General features: G+C 40.6%; 1 protein-coding gene across 3 annotated transcripts in view; it reads right to left on the bottom strand.

Annotated features, from left to right (window-relative positions):
• Window positions 1-1254: 1254 nt before the first annotated feature.
• glra4a (glycine receptor, alpha 4a) overlaps window positions 1255-24700 on the bottom strand; it is a 49853-nt gene continuing 26407 nt past the window's right edge. For 2 of the 3 annotated variants that reach the window (XM_026146219.1, XM_026146212.1), the window contains exons 2-9: window positions 22948-23072; window positions 21992-22059; window positions 20610-20833; window positions 14945-15027; window positions 10493-10630; window positions 10028-10242; window positions 8563-8712; window positions 1255-1973 (exon numbers count right to left, since the gene is read on the bottom strand). In XM_026146219.1, the coding sequence (XP_026002004.1) occupies window positions 1680-1973; window positions 8563-8712; window positions 10028-10242; window positions 10493-10630; window positions 14945-15027; window positions 20610-20833; window positions 21992-22059; window positions 22948-23072 (1297 nt within the window). In that variant the 3' untranslated portion in view covers window positions 1255-1679. Of the gene's footprint in view, window positions 1974-6225; window positions 6337-8556; window positions 8713-10027; window positions 10243-10492; window positions 10631-14944; window positions 15028-20609; window positions 20834-21991; window positions 22060-22947; window positions 23073-24700 lie in introns of all 3 variants that reach the window. The other variant, XM_026146229.1, reaches the window with a different exon arrangement.

Here is a 24700-nt window from a genome sequence, read left to right as displayed (position 1 = left end):
TCTAATCTCAATTAACTAGAGGCAAAAAAGCAAATCAGCTTATTTCCCCAAATTTCCTCAAACTAATGTCCTAAAGGCTTCAGATTAAAGGGAAATGCATTAGCCATGGCATGCAACAGTCAACACTTTTGACATTTGCATGCCCTTGCAGACTGTTTTAGAAATTTAAGCTGTCACAAGCAAGTATGAAGGACTTCAAGGTACGTGTCCTTCAAGCTGAGGCAAAGAGTCCAACGTGTAAATGCTTTTTACATTTATATAACAGTAGCTCCTTATTTAAATCTTTCATCCAGTACGTTAGATTTTGATTCCAAAAATGGCAACATATAGGATAATATTTAACCCAGTAAAGTTTAAAGCACAAACCCCCCCCCAGAACCCTATTGATATAAGAGCAGGCAGATGAAACACACACATACACTAAAGGATTCTCACACACGCATTTTCATTACCAGGGGAACCATACAATACAGAGGAGTTGATTAGGATTGCCAACAAAAGGACAGTAGGCTCTGGCTGCCTCTCTGAATTCATTGTCATTAGCAGTGGAACACCAAGCCCTTTTCAAACTCATTAGTTGATAAAACAACCCTCTGATTTCCCATTAAAAAACCCATTCGTCCTCCCTCACTGGCGATGCTCTCCCTCTACTGCATCCCTGAATTTCCACACCTTCCAAACCACTCCTGAGGATAGCAGCCCTTATGCAAACTTTCAGTGAGTTCCTGCTAGATTTAGTATGCAAGTGACATGTTATCACAAATCAAACTCCAACAATCTTAATGTCAATTTAAGATTTTGCATCTGTAACATTTGTAATAATTCTTTATTCAGAACCTTTTTTAAATTTCTTTCCACTTGGGGTTTCAGAGCTGATGGCTGCTATTAAATGAATGCAATAGAAAAGTAATTGTGTGTGATTCAGCTATTCTGTGACTGATTTCTTTGACTACATTGTCCCTCCACCCCCCAAAACGAATCATTTGAATACCAAGGTTAAAGAGAAGCAGAATCATTTCTGTTTTCCTGGCAGAATAACAATTTATTATTTAAATTTAGACAAAAGGAAATACATATTTGTGCTTTGTGCAGTATAATGAACAGCTTTGTTATATACACTTTTATACACCATTATATATAATCTCTTGTTACAGATACTTAAACTGAATGATCATCACGTACTGAATAGTCAGAAATATCAAAGACCCCCTTCCCCTCCCCGCCCGTACTGTTTGCACCCATTTGTTAAAGTTGTTTAAAAAAAATATTTTCAAAAACATTCATTCAAAGCTGGGTAGTGTCAAAATTCAAGTCAGAATGTCTTGTTCAGCCAGGACCAACTTCGCTGAAATCATTTATCCATCTTTTGAAGCAAAGGTCATGAACCCAAAAGTACCGTTAGTGTCTCGTCTCTGCTGTAATCCAGGCAAATCAATCCAAGACGGAAATGCACACAACAGCCAGAAACCACGCAGCATAATCTAGTTTCTCTCGACTGCTCTATGTCCAAGATCCTGAAGACGCACCTGAGCACAACATTTTTATTTTTAGCAGTGGTTCTGAGAAGCAGATGTGCCTTTTGACACGGTTCCTCACTGTAATGTAGATTGACAGGCAGTTTTGGTTTCGAGAAAACAAACAAACAAACAAACAACAACATCCCAGACTGGCAGAGTGTTTTACAAATTTGCATGGATGTCTTCATGTCGCAGCACTTTATAGGTGACCCAGTAGAAGATGTTAAATATGAGAAAGCTCAGGGGGAAAACGGCTCTGGATATGGTGTCAATTCGTTTGGCTCGGTCCACGAAACGCTTGTGAAGCACTTCTCCATCAAACATGGTAATTGGAGGTGGTGGTGGGGTGAACACGCTGGCTCCTTCCACAGCAGTGCCATCCTTGGTCTGCAGGCAGTGACCCAGGCCATAACCCCGGAAGTAAAAACCGCGGCTCTCCCTCACCAGTTCCTCCTCCTGTGGAGTCAAGCAGGGAAAAACAGATTGGCCTCTCGCTGTCAACATGGATTAGCATACAGCTTTCCACATTTCCGCTCAGTGGCTTATTCTTAAATGCGTCTGTGGTGTAGTAGCACAAAAGGGCGGCGCAGTGTAAGAATGAGATCACCCAAACAACAAATAGCAAAAAGAAAAAAAGAAAAAGTTGTGTTTTCTAAAATGTTCTGTCAAATTCCTGACATTTGTTTTTTTTTTAATAAAATAGCTTAAACAGAAGGGAAAAAAATGATTGAAAACCTTGAGATTGAAAACGGTGATGATTTGTCACCAAGTGTATAACACCAGCCTAAGTTTAGGAGAATTACATTTAAGAGAAACAGAAGTCAAAACTCAAGCAAACTTACAATACATACATAAAACTGTATTGAAAAGCAACATTGTTACATTAGATTCAGAGCTGAAAAAACATCAACATCTGTTTCGCTTAAAACTAAATAAGTAGTGATTTTTCAAAAACTAGAAAAATTCAGCAGACAGGGGGAAAAAAAAGAAGAAAAAAAACATGCCTGGGTTGAGGGTTGAAAATCATCTGAAAGCACAAATAAACTGTTAAACTGTAGCAGTTTACTTTGTAGTGCTGCATGCTTCTGCTGCCACAGTTATATCAGCATCAGCATAGGTAGCAGACAGTCAGTAGAGATAACTGCTAGCAATATGAAACGGGCAGGTACAAAGTCCAACTCCTTTCAACTCTGAGGTGAGCTACCAATGGGAGCAAAGAACACCGGTACCTGAAGGCTTTTACACACCAAGTGCACTGTGAAAAAAACGACACAAAATTCTTTGGGCTTCTTCAGATGTGACCTCGTAGTGTAACGTATATAAACACAGCAAGTGTTCCATCGTAGCGGAAAACGTAGACCGCAAAAAAGTCTGCATCAAGTGATCGTAAGCTGGTCCTGGTTTTTTTTTTTTAAACAACGAAAGGAAGAAATGGAGATTCTGGGTTCATCCCAGTCTCAAGAGAAGGGTTTGATCCAGAGTTGAAGCTGTATCATGTTTCATACATATTTCAGGAAGTCAGTGGGGCAGAATTGGGAACATCTGAGGAGGCAGAGAAATGATACCAAAGAGCTAATTGACCCGGATCAGCGTCTGGCTGTGGGTTGGAGGTAAACCAGTATTATTTCAGTATTTCCGTATCATCATATATTCAATATCAGTGTATGTTTTAAGCTCCAAGTGCAATTTCTGCCAAATGCAGTGGTTAAACTGGTCAGATCGGTTTATTTTCATGAAATGAAAAGAAAAAAAAAATCAAGCTTGATCTGAAAAAATAAATGTTGCAAATTTGTCCAGTGAAATTATGCATCTGGTGTGTGAGAGCTGTAACATGTGACCACTTGCACAGTTAGAGTCTACTGTAGGGTGATAGACTGAGCCCACAATACTGCCAGAAATATGATATTTTCATATTAAATCATGCATTTGGATTTGATGATGATACTGGGAACAGAGAGAAGAGCTTGGGTCCATAGGCTGACTATCAAAAATGTGACTTCTTCCAGATTATCCTAAGAGCTTCAAAATTTGCCTGCCGTATCCCTGAAGATGTTGAGTTTAAAGTAGATTAAAAGTATCTGTAACAATCTACTTCATTCAAACAACCAAAGAAGTGAAAATGAGGGCATCTTCTTTTTGCCACTCTGAAAATAATAACCCCCATCTATCCCCTTTTCAAAGTTACAGAATGACAGACCTTTCAGAATGTTAATAAAATGGCTCAAAATATTAATAAAGTCATGATCTGGCATTATGCTTTGATGAATGGCTATGCACTTTTTTTTTTTAAACAGTTATTGAGACACTGTTCCCGCCCTTTGAAGAGAATATTAATAGACATGCAGCTTAACTCTGACAGCCCTCTGACACTTTGAGAGATTCACTTTAGCAGGGGAAAGTGAAGATGTGGGATCTAAATTGGATGATTAGTAGTCAGTGTGAAGGGCCCTGAAAGCTCTGATCCCCGTGTCCCACCTCTCTCTGTTTCTCTCTCACTGACCCCGGCAGCTCTCTGGTTCTCTGCTGAATGTCGTTTCTCAGTACTGTACAGATTTGGCAGAAAGATACTAAGAGTGCACATCTAAGTATACTAACTTACTGTAAACTTACACCTTGCGACCAACTTTCTGCTACTGCACTGGTAAACTGCACTATGCAACAGGTGGATAGGGAATACACTGCTCTTCTAGCACAGCTTAATTATCCCTCTGCCACCTTAAACGATACAGAACATCATGTGCTAAAGTCTAATGGTGCATTTCTCTAAAGATAATAGGCGCTCATCTCTGCCCTGTACTCTCCGCAGCAGCTATACTGGCATAACTTCAACTGAACCCGCTCTGATTACCACATTGTGCTCTGTGGAGAGTAAAGTTATTGTCTAAAAACACAAATGATCAGAACAGGCGAGCTATTTTTTTTTCCTGCTTTAGTAAAATTTCATGTGTTTCATGATCTTTAATTACATCGGTTAGTCATTTTACCCGTGAATAACTATGCTTACTCACTGGTACAGAATTAGTTAGATCATTAACATCATTGAATATAAAATGTGCATCTGAGTAAGGACTAATCTTTCAAACTATTACAATGGAAATACATTTTCAGTGTTATATGTCATCACTGAGCTGGGATTGGACAAGCGAAAGAAAATGGATGAGTCAATGGATGGACTGTATCACTGAAAGAAGAGTGTCCAGAAAATATGTAGGACACAGCTGAAAGGTTACAATGACAGGCAGTGATTGTTCTGCCACTGCACCAGAAACAGATGATTCTGTAGTAAACAAACAATAAAAATAAAAATAAATCACTGGGGGGTTCAGAATTTTTGAAAACCACTATCAGTGAACCAAATAAAACATGAGAAGAAACAACGTTTAAAAACAAAATCCAGGGTATGTCCAAATGTACACGGGTACTTTTGAAAATGAAGCTTTTTTTCTATGCGTTTGGGCCTTTAGGGCAGGGATAGCTCAGTAGGTAGAGTGGTGGCCCCATGATCGAAAGGTCGGTGGTTCGACTCCACTGAACGGCTACCCTGAGGTACCCCTGAGCAAGGTACCGTCCCTACACACTGCTCCCCGGGTGCTGCATTGGTGGCTGCCCACTGCTTCACTGGGTGAATGGGTTAAATGCAGAAGAACTATTTCCCTATGGGGACTAACACGCACACTTTACTTTACACTTTATTACACTTTCGTCCACACGTAAATGGCGTTTTGAGATTTTTAAAAACTCCTGCCAGGACGGAGAGTTTCGAAAACTCACGCAACGTCAAAGGTGTGCGCCTTTTTTGACGTCATCCTGTGCGCCACATAATTGTGTACACGAGATAAATTTCTACAATAGACTACATACTGTTGCTGTTTGTCTTACTATATGCAGCTTTTACACGCTTACATATACACACGCAGTTACTGTCTCTCCATTTAGAAAAGACCAAAGACTGCTTCTATGCTTCATGTGTTTACTCTTTCCCGTCCAGGCTTCTAGACTTCTGATTGGCCAAGATTTCTACATGGTTAGGATTATGTCGGCACCTGTTGCTTTAGCCCCAGACAGACCACCACCTGACCAAGACCAGACCAAGCTCAATCAAAACTGAAATGAGGCAAAGTGAATAACTGCATTGTGGTCTGACAAATAAAGTGAAATATTCTCTGGACATCATGAAGCCGTGGTTTCAGCTTGTTATCAATACACAATTCAAAAGTTTACATCTGTTACTGTACTGGGGTCCATATCTAATAGCTTCCTCCTCTGTGAAGGCACTATTAATGCGGAATCATATTGAATGACACATTTCAAGTTTTAGAGAAGATGTACTACCACCCAGATGATATATTTATCCAGAAAGTAGTTGAAGTTTGTTCAGCAAGACATTATTAAACCACATTCCACATATAATACAACAGCATGGCTTCTCCTTCGACAAGGAAAGAATACCTGGAGCCTGAAAACAGGTTACACACCGGGGAAGAATAAAGGGCAAAGTGCAAAGATTTCCACAGCTAAAGGTCAAAGGGACATGACTATAGAAACAAGATGAGATCAGCACAAGTTGGGTTTAATTCAGGAAAAGAGGTCAGGAATTCACGTTTAAGGTGAAAGTTGCTCTAAACAATTTGAAAAAGTGGATGCATGGACAAAAATAGGGTTGGGAAGGTCAGGGTTGGCACAGGGTTAGATTTTTTACTCCTTTTACCCTGGCGCAAGCGCTGCAGTGCTGATTGAGACTCCTGTAGGTTGAGTTGTTACCAGGGATGTCACTGGCTTTTCGCAACGACTCAACGCTCCCAGGCTGACTAGCAGATACCTCCATTGGAAAGGATGGTAGACAAACAGAGACAGCAGTTACTGACCATTTCATTTTTTATGATTAAAAAATTTGATTTGAAGGCATTTACCTTATATTTTTGATTTGTTTTGAGTATTAGAGATACATTTAAAAAAATCATGTTCATATTATATACACAAACTTTAGGTCCAAATAACAAACTCAAGTAGATGTTCTTAGCTTTTAATTAAAGACATACTGTGAGTGTAGATGTTAGTGAAAAGAAACGGCTTTGAAGACAAAAAAAGAATCCTCAGGGAGCCGGTTCAAGTTATTTTTGTAAAGACTATAAATGGAAGTACAAATCCATGTATTTATTTTTACACATTTGATCGCTGTGGGTATGCACAGTATACAGTAGCTGGTTGAAATCTCGCCTCTCATTGATTAAGCCTCAGTCAGTCTGGGATTTGTTTGCCTTAGACTCGCAACATCTCTCTGCTACAACTACAGGGCCGGGCGTCAATATCCCTCAGATGTATAGTTTGTGCCCTCCAACTCCTCTGTGGGAGCAATTGTCCAACTGATGTGAACAGGGGAAGTCCTTTTCTCTACAGACCATTATTCTCCATCTCTCCTCTTTTCTCTCTGCTGTGCAGGAAGCAAGCTGTCCTGCAAATCTGCTGGACTCTCCTGCATTTACAGGGAACACTGCCACAGGTCTAGGAGGCTGCCTAGACTTGGAGGTGTTTAATGGGATTTTCAAAATGTCCTGTTTGTTTCTCTTGAGACAAACATCTCTGTCTTACCACTCTTTAAAGACTTTTATTTGTCAACTTACTTGTCTCTAACAACTGCTATTCAGGATATGGATTCAGTTTAGGAGATATATTTTTGGATGAAAGAATATGCCAGGACCAAAAACCAAAAGATACCACTTACTGAGGCGTACTTTCCAGAGGGTTGGTGTTGCAACTTTTAGACTGATCACTATTAATAAACACAAAGTCAAGCATTCCAGGTAAATAAGAAACTATTAATAAGAACAAACCAAACTGCTAAGTTGTTGCTAAGATGCTCTATCACAGTTTTACCCTTTTAATTCAAATGGACAGCCTAATAATGGGAGTTATGCCTATTTATCTTCTGCACATACAATGTGAACATGCTTGTGCCCCTTTAATAGCAACTTACCAACTATAGCTGCAAACTTTATTGTGTGATAGAAAATTATGAATACATGGAGTTCAGTGTTTCACTGACATTTAGAGTGTACCTGCAGGCTGGTTGGCTTATTGGAAAGTGCCCATAGGTCATTTACATGTCTACCTGTTGGAATAGGTTTGTTTTAGTGTTAAAAAAAAAATAGATGATATTCTTATATTGTACATTGTTGGTAAAAGTTAACTCTTAGCTGTGCTCAGTAAAATTACTCAAAAACTACCGAGACCAGTTTCACAAAATTTGATGAAAAAATAGAGCAAGGACGAAGAAAGAACCTGAATTTCTGTGAAATTGCAGTAGTTACTGGATGGCAACACTAATCGGTATAGCCTTTTCATATCTGTCATAACAGTCAGATTTAGAGTAATTCAGTGCCACAAGGTTGGTAAGAAGCCTGTTGCTTTGCATCAAAAGTAGTGTCAGAGGTAAAAGATCACAAGATCTTCTAACAGGTCACTGCTCACGAGCTGAACTGAAGAGACTGGATCTTCCTTATTTAATGTGACAGCCAGCTGTAGCGTGTTGACGCTGTCAGCTCCTGGATCTACAGCATCGCACAACAACAAGAGGCAAAATTCATTGCTAAATAGGATGACGAGGACTCGAGAGTCTTCTTTCTTCATCCATGCTTTTCAGAATCTACTAGATCATAGGTGTCAAACTCTGGCCCGCGGGCCAAATTTGGCCCGCAGCCTAATTACATTTGGCCCGCAAAGCCATAACAAATTACTATCAGAGCTGGCCTACTGGTATTATACAGCTAATATATATATATATTGTTTAGTATTAAGCTTTGCTTGTTCCATATTCAGTTTTTCAGCAAAACGTGTTTGAGTCCATAAGAAAAGATTCATTCTCATATCTGGAGGAATAAATATATTTCAATAAATATTTACGTTAGCCCGCGACTTTGTTCCAGTTTTGAATTTTGGCCCACTGTGTGTTTGAGTTTGACACCCCTGTACTAGATTGTGACACTGAATACAAGTGTGTATGTTTTTCTTTCTGGTAGCAGTGTGTGTTTGCATCATTTACACTTACTATTCTCTGCTGCCGCTGCTTTTTCCTCAGCCTGATGAACTCCTTGTGTTGCCTTGAGACGAAGTTAACTGCTGCATACTCCAGAAGGGCAGCAAACACAAACAAAAGGCACACTGCCATCCAGATGTCAATGGCCTTCACATAAGACACCTGGAAAAGGACAAGGTCACAGTGTAATCAATAGCCAATCAATAAGGCTGATGGATAATTTCGTGGGTTGTTCACAGGCTCTGGGCTATAATGACATACATCTTTGGGATGGCCTAGAATTCAAATGAGTCAGTGGGTTGTGGGCTGTTGACACATAGCCATGAGGCAGGTCACAGCTAAGGCTTGGGGAGTCCCCTGGCCGTGTCATTCATGAGAGAAGATATGTCACACCACATCAGCAGCACCAACCGAGCAGGCACTCACTCAACTGAGCAGCATTTAACTGACTGTTACAGATACATACAGAGAAGCAAGGAAAAACAGAGAGGGATTGACAAACAGTTTCTTTTAAATGACTCCCTGTGGCTCAGGAGGTGGAGCGGGTCGTCACAGAATAAGCTGCTGTAATGTTATTGTGAATAGGTAAATGTGGCTTGAATAGTCAAAAGACTAAAAATGTGCGGTATAGATGTCAGTCCATTTACCACATAAAGACAAAATAAAGATTTTTTTTCATTTCCATTGACTTCACTTTGGTGGGCACAGCCAGTACAACTTTGTAGGAGTAATAACAGGATGCGACAAATTCTGATTTCTGTCAAACTCTCACTGAAGTGTCTCAGGAATTCAGTACATGCACAGTTTAATTCAGCTCAAATCTGGGACAAACTGCAGTCATCAAATAGATAAGTGCCGATTAAGGTTGTGTATAGATCTGAAATGGCTGACATAGTGTGTCTGATGCTTTTCTTGTGATAGTCACAAGGTCTTCGCATTAAATCTATACTCATACAGAACCAATTACACGTAAAACGTCTTTTACAGACATTGATTCTCTGCTGCTATCTCATGAAACATTTGATTTGTCTTGTCAGGTAATATCAGCAAAGTTAATGGTTTTTGTAAATCCTGCATTACTTTTATGTCTGAAAATGTCAGAAGAGTACAATTTTCACACTCAGTTCACAATGCCATTTATTACATATGTTTCACTTGGTCAATGACCTTTTTCTGGAGCTGATAGCGTTATGTAATCCTATTTCTTCTCATACTTTAAGTTTTTGGACAAATCTGGGAATATTATTAGTTTCAAAATCTGTTCATTTGTTTCCGAGGATAATATTTCAGGTCCTGTGGCAGAAAAGTTACTTCTTTGCACTCTGCTGACATTTTAGATGTGATTTATTCCATCTCAGATCTTCTAATTTTAAAAGCAACATGCTAAATCCAGCAGACTGATGTTTATTTTAAACTTCACCTGAATTTGAACAATTTTCCAGGGCTGTAGGTTTCTAAATGGTAGTGTAGGACTCACCTTGGGCAAAGAGGCTCTTGAGCCGGAGCTCTGTGTGGTCATTGTAAGTACTGTGGTGATGCCCAGACCAACTCTGGCTGGTGCAGCATCCATGTTTATCCAGAAAGAGACCCATGAGAGGATAACAATGAGAAGGGAAGGGATGTACATCTGGATTAAGTAGTAACCCATCTGACGTTCCAGGTGGAACTTCACCTCAATGCAGGTGAACTGACCTGCAGAAAGATGGCATAAGACAAAAGACTGCCTGTTTTGCTTTACTTGTTTTTCATGTTTTTGTGTCATGACCTGAAATATAAATACAGTAAGAAACAAGTTTGTCTTTTAAAATGACATTTTTCTTGAAGGCTACTAGACTTCATGCAATCAGAATTATGCAGGGTGTACTGGAATAAGATGTGGCTTACTGCGACATGCAAAAAAAGTCTTATAACATGGGTAACTTGGTGGTTACACTTATTGCACCTGTGTTGTAGTGCTTAGTGCAGTAGCCCAAATCCTTCTCTTCTTTTAGCACAAACTGAGGGAGGGTGAGATCATCGGCCACCTGAACGGGGTTCTCAGACAGCCACTCAAAGATTAAGTCATTCATCGTGTAACCAACTGTGAAAGGAAACCAAGGGGCACAAAAAGGAGAGAACAGACACAAATGGTGAGAAACGTGCTCTTCCAATTACAACTTAGTCTCTTCTACTCGTTCTAAACAAATCCCTCCTTGTTTCTGTGTTTTTCCCTTGCACCCTCCCTGATATTTGAAGCATTTAGCTGATATATACCCCACTATTTTCACATCATGCATTTTCCTACACTACTGCATATTTTGAAAAAAATGCATGCAGCTGCTAATGTACGTCACTTCACACACTCAGTATTGAACATGCAATACCTAAAAAGAGACAAAGTTCCATAAAACTATAACAAAAATACCAAGTTACCACTGACTACCTGCCAAACTGCACCAGTACAACAGCACTTTACAGAGTTATGGATAGCACTCTTCACAAAATACAAGATGTAGTGAAAAACAAGGCTGCACATTATTTAGTCGTTCGGAGACGAGAAGTGCAGAAGTTTACAAAAAAAAGTCTGTGTGTTGTTTAACTCAGATAACCTGCTTCAGCAGCTATTGAATATTCTTGCTATCACTGCCGTTATTCCTCCTCCTTAACCCAATTTTTCAAGGGGATCGTGCTACCACGGTCTAAAATCCGTGCATGAGAAAACATTAGAAACCTTGGCTAATGAGACTTTGAGAGAGGCAGAATGAAACTTGCAAGGCTGTGGTGATGTAATGCTCCTCTCCCCATCTGTCCAGCTACCAGCTACCCTCTGCCATCCTGTTTGTCACAGTAAAGGTCACATCATACTGCACAGCAACAGTTGTGTTGTTGTGGTTGTTTGAAGGTTACAGACTAAGGAGGCGACACGAGGAGCATATCTGCCTGAGAAACTCTGAGAAACTGGTGCCAACACACCATTAACGCACAAACTACAACATAGAATACGACTGCCACGCAGTTTAGAGAAGCACTTAGATGTAAACACTTGGGATAAGTCAACAACAAATACATTCACATGTTGATTTGCATCATTTTTTAAAAGGGTTACACTCCTCACAGCTGCGTGATTACAGGTGTATTAAAAATGCATGCTGCATGCAACAACAGCAAGGAGTTCCTCGCACATCTAAATAATACTGATGTCTACTGGGACCCTTTAGGGCCTGAATTACAAAAGACATCAATTATTCACGATGTTACATCCAATCCCACACCACCAGTCTGAAAAACACCACCACTAAAACACGCTTCTGTCGTTCACAAGGAGAAGTCACTGTCATTCAGACATCCTGCTACAACAACCAAGGGGAATACCAATGCTTTTCTGTTCTGTTCCTCTGCCAGACGGAGCCAACAGACGTCAAAACGCAACCGACACAGCTTTCAAGGTGCAATAAAATGGAATTCATGAGCCAGCATGTCTGGAATATCTCAGCAAGGTAGAGTAATGAGCATTAGTCACATGCCATCTCTTTTTTCATGTTATAAAGTCTTTCACCTAATGAAAGTTACAGTTATGCTTCACACTTCCTGTTTTAGTCTTGGCTTTCACTAATAGACTAACTTCCAAGTAGATTTGGGGTTACTGAACATTAATGGCTCGTGGCAAAGCAAACTAGTATAAGCTGCATATATGAGGCTTTGAAGTGTCAGAATAAGGCAGAATCCTATGGTTGGCTCTGTTTATATATCTGTATAAGCCCGTGGCCTTGGCTCTCTAAACCTCAGAAGATAAACTCCTCCCCCATTATTCTCCTCTCTCACGCTCTCATGCTGAGCAGATGGTGTTGCGAGAGCTCTAGTAGTGACAGCAAAACCCATAATGTCCTCTTAACATTAAGCTCAAGCCAAGGTGATCGCACCCTTGGGTGGTGTACACTAGCAGCATCCTCAGTAGGCCTTTAATCATAAATGATTACCTCTCCTCTAATGGCAGTGTGATGTGATACAGTAACCCCCAGAACTAACACACATACACGCACGCACATATAGACAGACACTGCCACATCAGGCACACATCTGTTTACCCGAGCGTCTCCTCTTCTTGCACTTCTGAAGGGTGAAATGTCTTTATATTTTATTAGATTAAAAAAAAAAAAAAACTCAGCTTGTCCCTCTGCTTCTTGATTATTACCGAGTCAGGTACAAATCCAGATAGCGGTTAAAACTTTAAACTAAACTTATTTGGATAAAAGCTGAATCTTTGGAAGGCTCTGTCTATTTCACCCTTTGCCAAAGTTGAATTCTTTTGTCCCTGTGAAGGGAAATTGGGTCACCCCTAGGCACAGAGGGTGGGTCACATATAATAAAAGGGACACAAAATTAAAGTTTTATTATTTATATCCTGGAAATTGGTTTCATGAGGGCAGATACTATCTCTGCTAAAGGCAAAGGAAGTCTGAGAGAGGAGAATACTCTTCCTACTCGGTTTTATCAGTGCATAACATTTTAATAGGTTTCAAATATGTTTTCTACGTTTTTTCCAAACTCTCTGGTTTTAATAAATGCGGAGAAAATGTGGTGCCTTGGTCCAAACCTTTGAAACTGTCCACTCCACTGAGCTGACTGATTTGTCTGGCACTGTGACGTGAAAAAGTAGCTTCTCTGTCAAACATTCAGTCCAATGAGCACCAAAAAACAGGACTAAAGATTAGCCAGTGTCACTGGCGGCATCAATGCTGATGCCAAGCAGTTGTCAAGCTGTGCAAATGAGGAATCAGTCTGTTTTGCATTTGTGCTGCTGAAATTGACATGATCCCCTCGAGAGTATTTTACATAGATGGTATGCATTCTATACAAGGGGTAACATCGCAGTTTGATTTTGCTTTGGTCTGCTCTGCAAAACCAATATGTTTGCACGACTGCACTTCAGTGTCAACCTAAAATTGTGATAGCTTCAGACAAAGAGGTTAGTCTCTAAAGAGTGATTAGGGGAAAATCAAATCCTCTCTCCCACTGAAATGTTCAGGAGTGGAGACAGTGTCAGACTAAAGACAGAAACAAAGTGTAAGAACCTGACAATTCTGCCATGTTTCATGTAAGAAAATGTGAATGATTCAAGGGGGGAAAAGTTCATTTTATTTTTCCCTTCTCTGAGATTGCAGCAGCAACATAGCTGGGGTTTTCCACTCGTCCCTTTGCCCAGCAAAGTTTTCAGTTCCTCCCGGGGGATCCTCAGATATTCCCAGGCCAGATACGATATACTCCTTTGAGTTTCAGGCCTTACACAGGGGTCTTCACTCAGCAGATGTAAGCAGAAAAATCCCCCCCCCCCTCCCAAAAAAAAAAAGATGCCTAGGAGGGATCCTAACTAGATGCCCAAACCAACTTAATTGACACCTTGTGGTATAAAATGACAGTTGCTATCAGTAGCAGCACCAATTTTCAGTAACTGACTAATATAGTTAGCTTCACCAAGTGGATAAAAATACTACTGTTGTTGACGTAATGTCAGTCAACATCTGCCTCTATAGTTGCCTAACTTCCACAGCTTAAAAGGTTTTGAAATGGCATGTTTGCTCTTAAAACGGGAACAAGAATGAGGCTGTTTTTGGTAAAAGCAATTGTATTTCATAGAAAAGCTTTACCTGATAGTGTAAAGTTCCCCACATCCTAATCTACAGGACAAAAAAAAGCAAACATCGGTCTATACAACATAGCGTGACTTTTGATCACTGTCACAGGATTTTTACCCACGAGACAGTGGTTCTTATACTAATTCTACAAATGCTGGTTATGGTTTGGGTTAATATAGACCCTTTTGCACTGTTAGATGTTTTGCTATTTGAAAACCCTTAAGATAAACTTCTAGAAAGTACAAAGCTATGACATCACAGCAACATGACCGGTCAGTTGTAACAGTGTCCAGGAAGCAACATTAATTATGGTGATATAGGAACAACACGGCAATATCAGATTGTGGATGGATTAAGTACAATTGGATCCTTGACTGCAAGACTGCACCCAGCTTGAGGAACCTATTTCGCACACATATGCTTGCACATTAGCATCTTTCTCAATCAAGCTGGTAGAGCGCTTACAGTTTCACCTTTGCAGTCGTAGTTTAATAAATATTTAATGTCCGTTACTGCTGTTAAGCAATATGTGGACAATTGCTCCTTCTGTGAAATAGTACGGACAATGGTCAACACCAGCTTGAGTAACAATCATATTAGCAATATCGATTAGAAACATGGACAAACATATGAAGCAATTACAAAACGTCATGCTCACACAAACCTGTAGGTTTGGCATGCAGCAAGGCAAATGTAGAAAAGGGCAAAATGCAGAAAATAAGAAACCAAAGGAGGATAAAAGAGAAGTGAAACAAAAGGAAGAGGAGGAAATGAAAACTCACAGCTTTCAAGCTGCATGGTACAGGTCTGAATGTCCATTGGGAAATTCTTCAAATCCATAGGGCAAGACAGGGTAAGAGTCAGCCTGAGATAGAAAAAACAGATTGGAAAAGAGAAATAGGACGTAGAAGATGTCAGAGGGCACGACAGAGCTCGAGGAAAAGACACGAAGCATAAGAAGAAACGATCGATTACAACATTTTTAAAAAGTGGCTTTATCAGCGTCGGCTGCTTTGTTTTGCAATTTATGAGTCTGTATGAAAATGTTCAATAAAAAGTAATCGAATAAATAAAAATAATAAACAGGGATCTTTTTTTCAAAAAGAGTAGATTGGAAAACAGCTTGGATTTGTCTGCCATTTGATCGCTCACTCACTCACTCACTCACCACAGTAATAGAGAAGTAATTGGTGCAGGCATCCCGACTTTTATTTGTTGTTTTGATGCATTAAGCCTTCAAGGATTCTTAGAGAAGAGAGAGAGAGCTATTTGGGAGTCTGTCTGGAGGAAAGCTCTGTAATTACCTGCTGTAATGCATTGCCCAGAGGCGAGACAAGAGCCGGCAGCAATATACACTCAGACACCCATTTGCAACTGTGTTATGATGACAATATCTCTTTCACCAGCAGAAGAACAAACTACAAATACTCCACTGGTTGACTCGCTGCCTAAATTGTGTCATGCACTTAGAGGGAACAAAGATGTTTGATGCATAATTACCGAACATAGTTTGCAAGCAAACCTAAGAGATGCAGTAAATCAGTGGAATGAGGAGGTGATTATCTGTATTTGCAATACTGTGAGTCTGTTTTCAATGGATGATGTCAATGTTTATGCCTCTCCCTCTTCCTAAAGAAGTTTTTCTTCTCAGTAAAATAGTAATTTCATGATTCAAATTCAAATTCAAATTCAAATTTTATTTGTCACACACACACAGCCATACACAGTATGACATGGGGGTGAAATGCTTGTAGCTGTACAATGCCCGACCATTAAATGACAGAAGAAAAGTTTTACAATATTTACAATTTACTACAAAAATTTACAAATTAATTTAGGAATTTACAGTAAAGAATGTGCAAATAGCAGAAGAGATTATAAAGATAAGGATTATAAATTATAGGAATTATAGGATTATAGGAAATGTGTGGTGGTGCGTGTGGTGACGTGTGTGAGAGTCCAGTCTTATAGTGACGTGTGTGGGAGAGTCCAGTCCTACACCTGGTTCAGGCCCCGAATAGCCTGGGGGAAGAAGCTCCTCCTCATTCTCTCTGTTTTGGCCTTAAGGGAGCGGAAGCGCTTCCCAGACCTCAACAGTGAGAAGAGTCCATTGTTGGGATGGGAGAGGTCCATCATAATCTTCCTAGCTTTGGACTTGCACCGCTTGGTGTAGATGGACAGCAGGTCAGGGAGCTCTGATTGAATGATGCGTTCTGCCGAGCGCACCACCCTTTGCAGATCTCGTCTGTCCTGCTTGGTGCTGTTCCCAAACCAGGTGCAGATGTTTGACGTCAGGACGCTCTCGATGGTGCAGGAGTAGAAGTTCTTGAGCACCTTCAGTGGCAGATGGAAGTCTCTAAGTCTTCTGAGGAAGAAGAGACGCTGACGGGCTTTCTTAACCAGGGTGTTGATGTGACAGGACCATGACAGGTCCTGAGTGATGTGGACACCCAGGTATCGGAAACTGTCCACTCTCTCCACTGGCGTGCCACTGATGATGAGGGGTTTGTAATTCCTCGCCTGCTTTGTAGTGAAGTCCACGATCAGCTCCTTAGTCTTGCTGATGTTTAGGAGGAGGTTATTCTCCTGGCACCAGGTCTCCAGGTTCCTAATCTCCTCCAGGTAGGCCGTCTCGATGTTGTCGGAGATCAGGCCCACAACAGCAGTGTCGTCAGCAAACTTGACAATGGAGGTGGTGTCGGATGTGGCTACACAGTCATAAGTGTACAGTGAGTACAGCAGGGGGCTTAAAACACAGCCCTGAGGCACTCCAGTGCTGAGTGAGATGGAGGGGGAGACTTGTTTTCCCTACCCTCACTGATTGGGGTCTGTCTGTGAGGAAGTTGAGGATCCACTGACACAGTGATGAGCTGAGTCCTAGATCCGTCAACTTGGTGAAAAGCTTAGAGGGAATTATTGTGTTGAATGCTGAACTGTAGTCCACGAACAGCATCCTAACATAATTCCCTCTGCCAGTGTCCAGGTGACTCAGGGATGTGTGGAGCAGGTGAGATATGGCATCGTCTGTGGAACGATTAGTCCGGTAAGCAAACTGAAGTGAGTCGATGGTGGGAGGAAGTGAAGAAGTGATGTGATCTCTCATCAGTCTTTCAAAACACTTCATCACAATTGAAGTCAGTGCTACTGGACGGTAGTCATTGTGGCAAGCGGGCTGTTGTTTCTTTGGAACAGGAACAATAATGGACCGTTTGAAGCAAGTGGGAACCACAGCTTGGGCCAGGGAGAGGTTGAAGATCTCCGTGAACACCGGTGCTAGTTGATCAGCGCAGGCTCTAAGGACCCGGCCAGGGATTGCATCTGGTCCTGCTGCCTTCCTGGTGTTCACCCTCCTGAAGGTGTTCCTCACGGCATGCTCTGTGATGACGAATGCATTTTCTTCACTGGTGCACTCCGAGCGCGCACAGCCGTTTGTTGTTTTAATTGCTGTGGCGTCGAAGCGAGCATAAAACGTGTTCAGCTCATCAGCCAGTGAAGCATCTGCATTCATCATTGAAGAAGCTGGTCGTTTATAGTCCGTTATAGTCCGCAGTCCTTTCCACAGGCTCCTAGAGTCGCACTGTCGTAGCTGTGACTCTAGTTTTTCCCCGTAGCTCCGCTTTGCCTTTCGGACAGCGCTGCGCGCTGCGCACGTTGTAGGACGCAGCCTTATATAGGTCCATACAAGGGAAAATCAACAACAAAACATATAAACATAAATATCACTGCACAACATAACTTAACGCGAACAGACTTTTGTGATTAAATTGTTTTCTATTGTGTACATTTTATCAGCGTTTTAATTACAAACATGTTTAAAGCTTTAAAATGGGAACTCTGGACACACGAGCACGGAGTAAAACTACATCTACTCCTCCCGTGCAATCGTTTATTAAGTCGGCTGCAAATTTCCCATCTGGCACAGAGCGTCATTAAACAAAATCGCATCAAAGACTCCGTCACACACTTGCCACTTGACATGTTTGCACCCTATTAATAGTTTGGTGACCTCCAGTGCGCATAGACATGCACTGGTTGGGTGGAAAGATGCAGTAAGATGAGTAACTGGCATTTCAGCAATCTGCTATATTTTAGTTAAGAAGTCATGTTTGAGTGGGATTTATTTTCCATTTCTCTGCTAGCACCAGACTGGGGAGCAATTTTTTTTTTTTTTTTGGGGGGGGGGGGGGGGGGGCATCTTCACTGAATTTAGCAGAAATGGAGTGCCCAAGTTGAGTAACGATTTGCTGATGCATAGGGCTGTGCGATATGACCAAAATCTCATATCCCGATATAAGAATTCTGTCACGGTCCCCGTGTCTCTCTGGTTGGCCCACGCTGGCTACAGGTTTTGTTGTTGTTAGTTTTAGTTTTTTGTCTCTCCTCCTCCTCTCTGCCTGGGTGGAGCTCATTACGGGCTCTCACTCTTGGCCCACGCACCCCTGTGGATGGTGTCCACCTGCGGCTGATCTGGCTGATTTCCCCAGCTGCTATTTAAGGCAGTGGCACAGAGCAGCTCACCGCTGGAACGTCGAACCACCTGAGTTCGTGCTCGCGGCATATTCAAAGAAGAATCGCTTACACGTGTTTTATGTTGTGGAATTAACCTTTGACCTTCTGTCTGTAGATTCTGGACCGAATCACCGGACCTGTCCAAGTGGGGCAGTGTGTGGAGTGTTGGAGCGAGTGCGGCTGAAGAGGAGTGCGTGTGTGCGGAGGAGCGGTGGCGGTGACTGAGTGGAAGAGGAAGCGTGTGTGTGGATTCCCCCCCCCCCCTTCTCTCCCTGGAGCCCTGGACCCCCTCCCAACTCACTGTACATATATTTTGCACTAAGGTGATCCCTATTGTAAATAAATCCCCTTTTTGTTTCCTTGAAAGAACTGTCTGCGCGTGGGTCCGTTCAGTAGCCATGACAAATACCATCATCCGATAACGATATAAATCACAAAAATTTAACATTTTCTATAAATTCCGTGAATCTCGGGCAGCTCGACTTGCGGGAAGTGTTCTCAGCTGGGCGTCGTGTAGCTGGAGTCGAGTGTTTTAACCGATGCATGAAACGATACATTTTTAGACATAAGTTGTAACGGCCGCCATTTTCTTTGTGAGTATTTATTACACGGCGTGCTGCGGGGAAAAGCCTGTTCTGACCTTTGAGTCTAAGGTTTATTTTTTAGCACCTGGCGACTCTTTTTTACTTCTCATCTGTAAATACTCTGCATACTCTTTTATGTGATTCAGTTTATTTTGAAAAGTCTCAACAGGATCTTGAACTTTATTGTGAAAGGTTTATGTGGAACATAAACAAGCGGACACGCGATGCTGTTACCGTCGTTGTTGCTAACGACAACGCATAAAAACAAGCGCTTGGCCGTCTGTAGTGTGGTTATATTAAATATAAGAGAAAGAGAGAAGTTTAAGAAATGAATATAGCCACTACAGTGACCATCAAAACCATGAAAAAAATATTGCCATAAACAGTTTATTTTGCGACACCACGAAACAAACGATAGCGTAAAATGAAACTATAGACATTTTTATATCGTCATCCGATATATATCGTTATATCGAACAGCCCTACTGATGCATATACATAGTTTGAGTTTAATGCCTCGATTAAAAAAAAGAAAAAAAGACGCTGTTTAAAATGTAAACCAAAAGAAAATACAACAATTTTCCAAACTCATAATCCCAGATCTTTGTCACAGCAGCGCAAAGAAAACCTATTCAGTGTTTGAACTGAATCTAAGAAACAGTTTCAGTCCACCAATCTGCAAAAAACTGAGTCTACAAATTTTCTACAATTTCAGAATAATGTTTCTCTGCGTAAAATTGTGAAGGCTGCAAATATCTAATCATCTACAGCACATAATATCAAGAAAAAGAGTCCAAGAATCTGCATGACATGACCCTGTCTCACCTCTGAGATGTGCTGCTGCCAAAAAATTTAAAATGAGCTACACTTTTCTTTAAATAGTACATTTTCTCACTTTAAACATTTGATATGTTTACCATGTTCTTTATTGTGAATAAAATATGGGTTTATGAGATTTGCAAATCAATACATTTTCTTTTCATTTACATTTTACACAGCATTTCAACACTTTCTGAATTTGGTTTGGAAAATATTGTATGTACAGTAATGTTGTATATAAAGCCTAAAGAGGACAGAACAAAATCTGAAGTAAAATAGAAAGTCTCAAGCTCAAACTGAATAGAATTAAATGGACTTCACACATGAATAATTCCCTCTTTAGGGGGTTTATGGTTAGAAATGGGCAAAAAAAAATTCTACAGGTCAGACTCTCACTCACAAATCCAAACCTACTAGAGACTGAAATTCAATAAATTCATGTTGTTAAAAAATTAATTGAAGTGTTTTCTAAACATATAACTAGATAACCCAGTACCAGTGGTCCTGCTGTTCTAGAAATATAATCTTTAGTTACCTGATACTGTAAAGAACGCTGCCATCTTGGAAAATCCGTAGCAGCTTGTTATCAGTAGTGACCTCATGGAAATTGGCTCCTTTCTCGTTTGCGAAGAATAAATCAGGTTTCCAGATAGAGTCCAACATGGATGGATCCAGATCAAGGGAGTCATCGGGGTATTCGCTGTATGCCAGACGAGGGTCATTCCATTTTTGCCGTAGAAATACATTGAGCCTGTAGTCCTGTGGAAGAACGCAGGGTAGTTAATGGAAAATATACCATCAGTGGAGGTTGCAGTTAGATGGAAAACTCAGAAGTGGATTGTTCTGCTGTAGTTTGAGAAGTTCTGGGACCAGTCTGATACGGGTCACTGTTTGTCCGTTCTTATTTTGAATTGAAGCTAAACTTCTCAAAGCCAGACAGAAATATCATGAAAGTTATTCTCTTGGGATGGAGTACGACTTTATACAACATTAATTCGAGCTATATAATTTTTCTACTTTATATTTCCTCATGATGAGAATAACACACTTTAATGAACATCCTTTCATTTGAGAAATGTGAAATGTGTGAAAACCCTGGAGACTGAGCAAATAAATGGAAAATCTGAAAAATATTCATATCACACCTAACAAGAAAGAGCAAGCGCTAAGGTCACTGCAGATAATTCATCTTTGTTTGCTGCATTATATTTGTCAGGTTTAGTAAAAAAAGAAAAGAAAAGACTGCGCTGAGAGCTGATAATGAAGGCCAGGCTAAGGAAATACACCAAACACAGCCTGGCCTGCAGCCAGAAGACATAAGTAATTAAATTAGAAATCTAATCAGTACAATTAATTCATAATTTCTCTGTGGCCAATTGCAGTTATTAAGGTTTTTTCTTTTATTTATTTAAAAAAAATAAGAAAAGTCCTGCAGTTAAAATATTAATGTTTTCTGGGTTAACCTGACTGTAGCTTTGGAGCTCTGGAAGTCCCCCGGATACCCTTAAACACTTCACTGCTTTACTGTAGTGTTAATGCAGACATAAGGGGAGCCATTTTTCCTGTCCTTTCACCCTTCTCCCTTTTCTTTCATTTTCTCAATTTTTCATTTTAATTGCAGAGTGGACAGTTCATTATCAGCATGTCAGTGACCCCAATGGTCTCTGAAGGTTGCACTGTTATGCTCCAGGAAACAGAAATTGCTTCAGCACTTAAAGGATTAGAAACCAATAAGTTAGAAAAGGAAAATGAAAAGTATTTTTTATTATTAATCATGCAGAGAGATACAACTGTACCATAATCTGCTGCTATAATCATGTCAAAGAGTATTTACAATATTTAATTTTCTGGGCTACGAAGAAAAAGCAAAACTTACATTTTTAAGAAATGTGTAATATTTGTACATGCTCTTCTTACCATGGTCGTTTCTGTGATTGAACCAAAGCTGTTGATAAAAATATTACAGGTGACGTTCACAGGCGGACCTGGGGGAAAAGAGATAAGAACATAGATGCACACTTGTCCCTGCGATTTATGAAAAAGCACCACTGTGAATATTTGTCTTTGCACCTTCTAAGGCTATAGAAAATGTATCCATTGTACCACTACTTTTCATCTGCTTACAGTGACTGTGACTTAAAAATGTTATTGCAATGCATGCAATGCTAATTCCAGTTCTGAAGTTGGAGTTCCTGCTATTCCTCTCACTGTCAGTGTAACGACAGCTTAAAAGCTTCATGTAAAAGTCTGGGCACAAAGATAATGACAGGAGGAACAAATATAGTCAGGCGTCTAAGAAAACAAAATAGTGCTCAGGCCTGTCTACATTACATAACTCAGGGAGGATGTTTTATAGAGTCACACACTCCACTAACAAGTACACCACAGAGGTACAACATTAAGAAAAATATTTTGTTGCTTAAACCCTGACACTGTGGAGCTGTGTTCAATGTGTGGAGGACACACATGAGAACCTTACTCTCAGGTGCTTTGTATGCACACCATCTACCCATATCCTCTCCTGGTGACTTGTGGGTGGTTCAAACTGTTTCTTCTCTAGAAAATCCAGGTAGCAGTTTTGCACAAATATTTTGTATGTAACAGAATTTTGGTTTTTGGAAGTAATGTCGTACTGAGACAAAATTACAGCGGTTGGGTATCTCATAGCATAAAGCATACGAACAGCTTTAAATGTTAGAATTTTCCTACAGTTTTGGTGAAGACACATACACGGCAAATGCACATGAGCTTGGCGAGTTGTTTAGCTTTCACAGCACAGACTCACTACTGTTTGCTTTGTTTTCTAATGCTTGTACTTTCTCTAGGATTTTCTTGAGGGCTACTGCGACGGTCTGCCATGGCGTACGCTGTACCTTTGAAGTTGGGTCTGATCCGTGCATCATATCCTGATGTTTTCCCCATGAGTTTGTCCAGGAAGTCAGAAGGTGAAAGCTCTTGTCTGCTGGGGTGCTTTATCTCCTCCTTACAGGAGCTCAGTCTGACATTACCCAGGAGGAGAGGCAAAGACGGGAGCAACAAATACAAAGAGAAAGAGAAGAGAGAGGATATGAAAAACGGTAGTGAAGGAGTGCATTCATGTCTGAGAGGTAGCAGTGGGGGTTGTGGGCAAAGAAAAAAAATAAATGAAGCCAGCAAGTCAGTCATCAGCACAAAACACAGCAGTAGATGCGAAATGAGGGTGAAAAATGATAACTGAATGGCTTGCCTCAGCTGGCAACTAAAAGCTTATCTATTTCCCATCATGACTAAGACTTATTGAAGTTGTTAGACCCTAACTACTGAGAAGCAAAACAGAAGCAGAGGTAAACTTGTCCCTCCTCTGTGCCTCCCACTGCTTGCGGCTTAGCAGGGGTAAAGCTTGACAGATTGATGGCTCAATTGTAATGCTATGAATGTCACACTGGGGAGAGGAAGGAGTTGATACGAGCTCCAGTAAGGCTCGGGCAGCCACTGACAAGAATAACCAACAGCCTGGAGTGAAAGGAAAAAGAAGAAGGGTAACAAAGAGGGATATCTTAAGGAACACACAAAGAACAGGACACATTGGATTTGACTTCTGTTTGGCTCTGGCTGCAGCGCAGCATATTGCACCCCATGAATTTGATACAACTGTTAACAGTTCATGATTCTGTCAAGATCTAAAGCTACGTACAGATGGCAGGTTCAGTCCCTGGGAAGGCACAGTATTGCTGATACCCTGTGTTTTCCTGATTAAGTCTGGAACCAGTCTGATTTACCAATCTTATGCTCTCTGCTTTAGAGTCACAAAAACTGCATGGGCAGTTCATAGTTTACAGGGTGACTTTGGGGACAATATTTTTTAAACATGTGTGAAGCCGAGTTGGTCCTAAGATATGCATTATTTGCAATAGCACAGACTACAATTAGGAATTTAATTAGGAATTAGGAAACGCCAGTTTAGCGTTTACTGCATGCAAGAAGTCCAATTTGTGACTCAATTTATCCACTTGTGCCATTACTTATTTTATATTACTCTACAGATTTTTTTAAAAATTGAAATTCCTTCGCAGACTGATATATTCATTTCCATATGGTGACATTTTGCCTCTGTAATTCTCAGTTCTGATGGACACCAACTGTACCTGAAAATAGCCTGCACGGTAATTACTACAGTCACTTCCTCTTATTCCTGTTGCAGTGTGTGTAGGGGTAAAAGAATGCATCACGTTTGTTTTGTTCTTTGAACTGCTTTAATTTTACATCCTCTCATTCGGTTTTAGATGATCAGAGTCATTAATGGGGCAAACATTCACTTCTGGTGCTTCTTTAATGGAAAAGCTTTTTGTCATCAGTCCACTTTGATTTAAATAAGGACGCTGATTTGAGCTAAACGTATAATCTAGCTCTGCCATCTATTACTGTGACAAGACAGACATGTTTATGTATCACTGTGTGTAGATTTAGTTACTGAAAGAAGAACTCCTTGTTGTTCCAAAACCTGTGACTATGGCTCCGATACTAAAGCGTATTGCCTACCAATTGGAAGGTCTGTGATCGATGCATCTATCGGAGTGTGACTTTGTGTGTGAATGTTAGAAAGTCCGAGTGCTTAAAAAGTGGACTTAACGGTTAAGCAGTGTTCAC

Source organism: Astatotilapia calliptera, chromosome 2, assembly GCF_900246225.1.
Source record: "Astatotilapia calliptera chromosome 2, fAstCal1.2, whole genome shotgun sequence".
In the NCBI taxonomy this organism is placed as follows: Eukaryota; Metazoa; Chordata; class Actinopteri; order Cichliformes; family Cichlidae; genus Astatotilapia; species Astatotilapia calliptera.
Note: the sequence above shows the minus strand (reverse complement) of the source record. Positions and strands in the feature narration are given on the sequence as shown.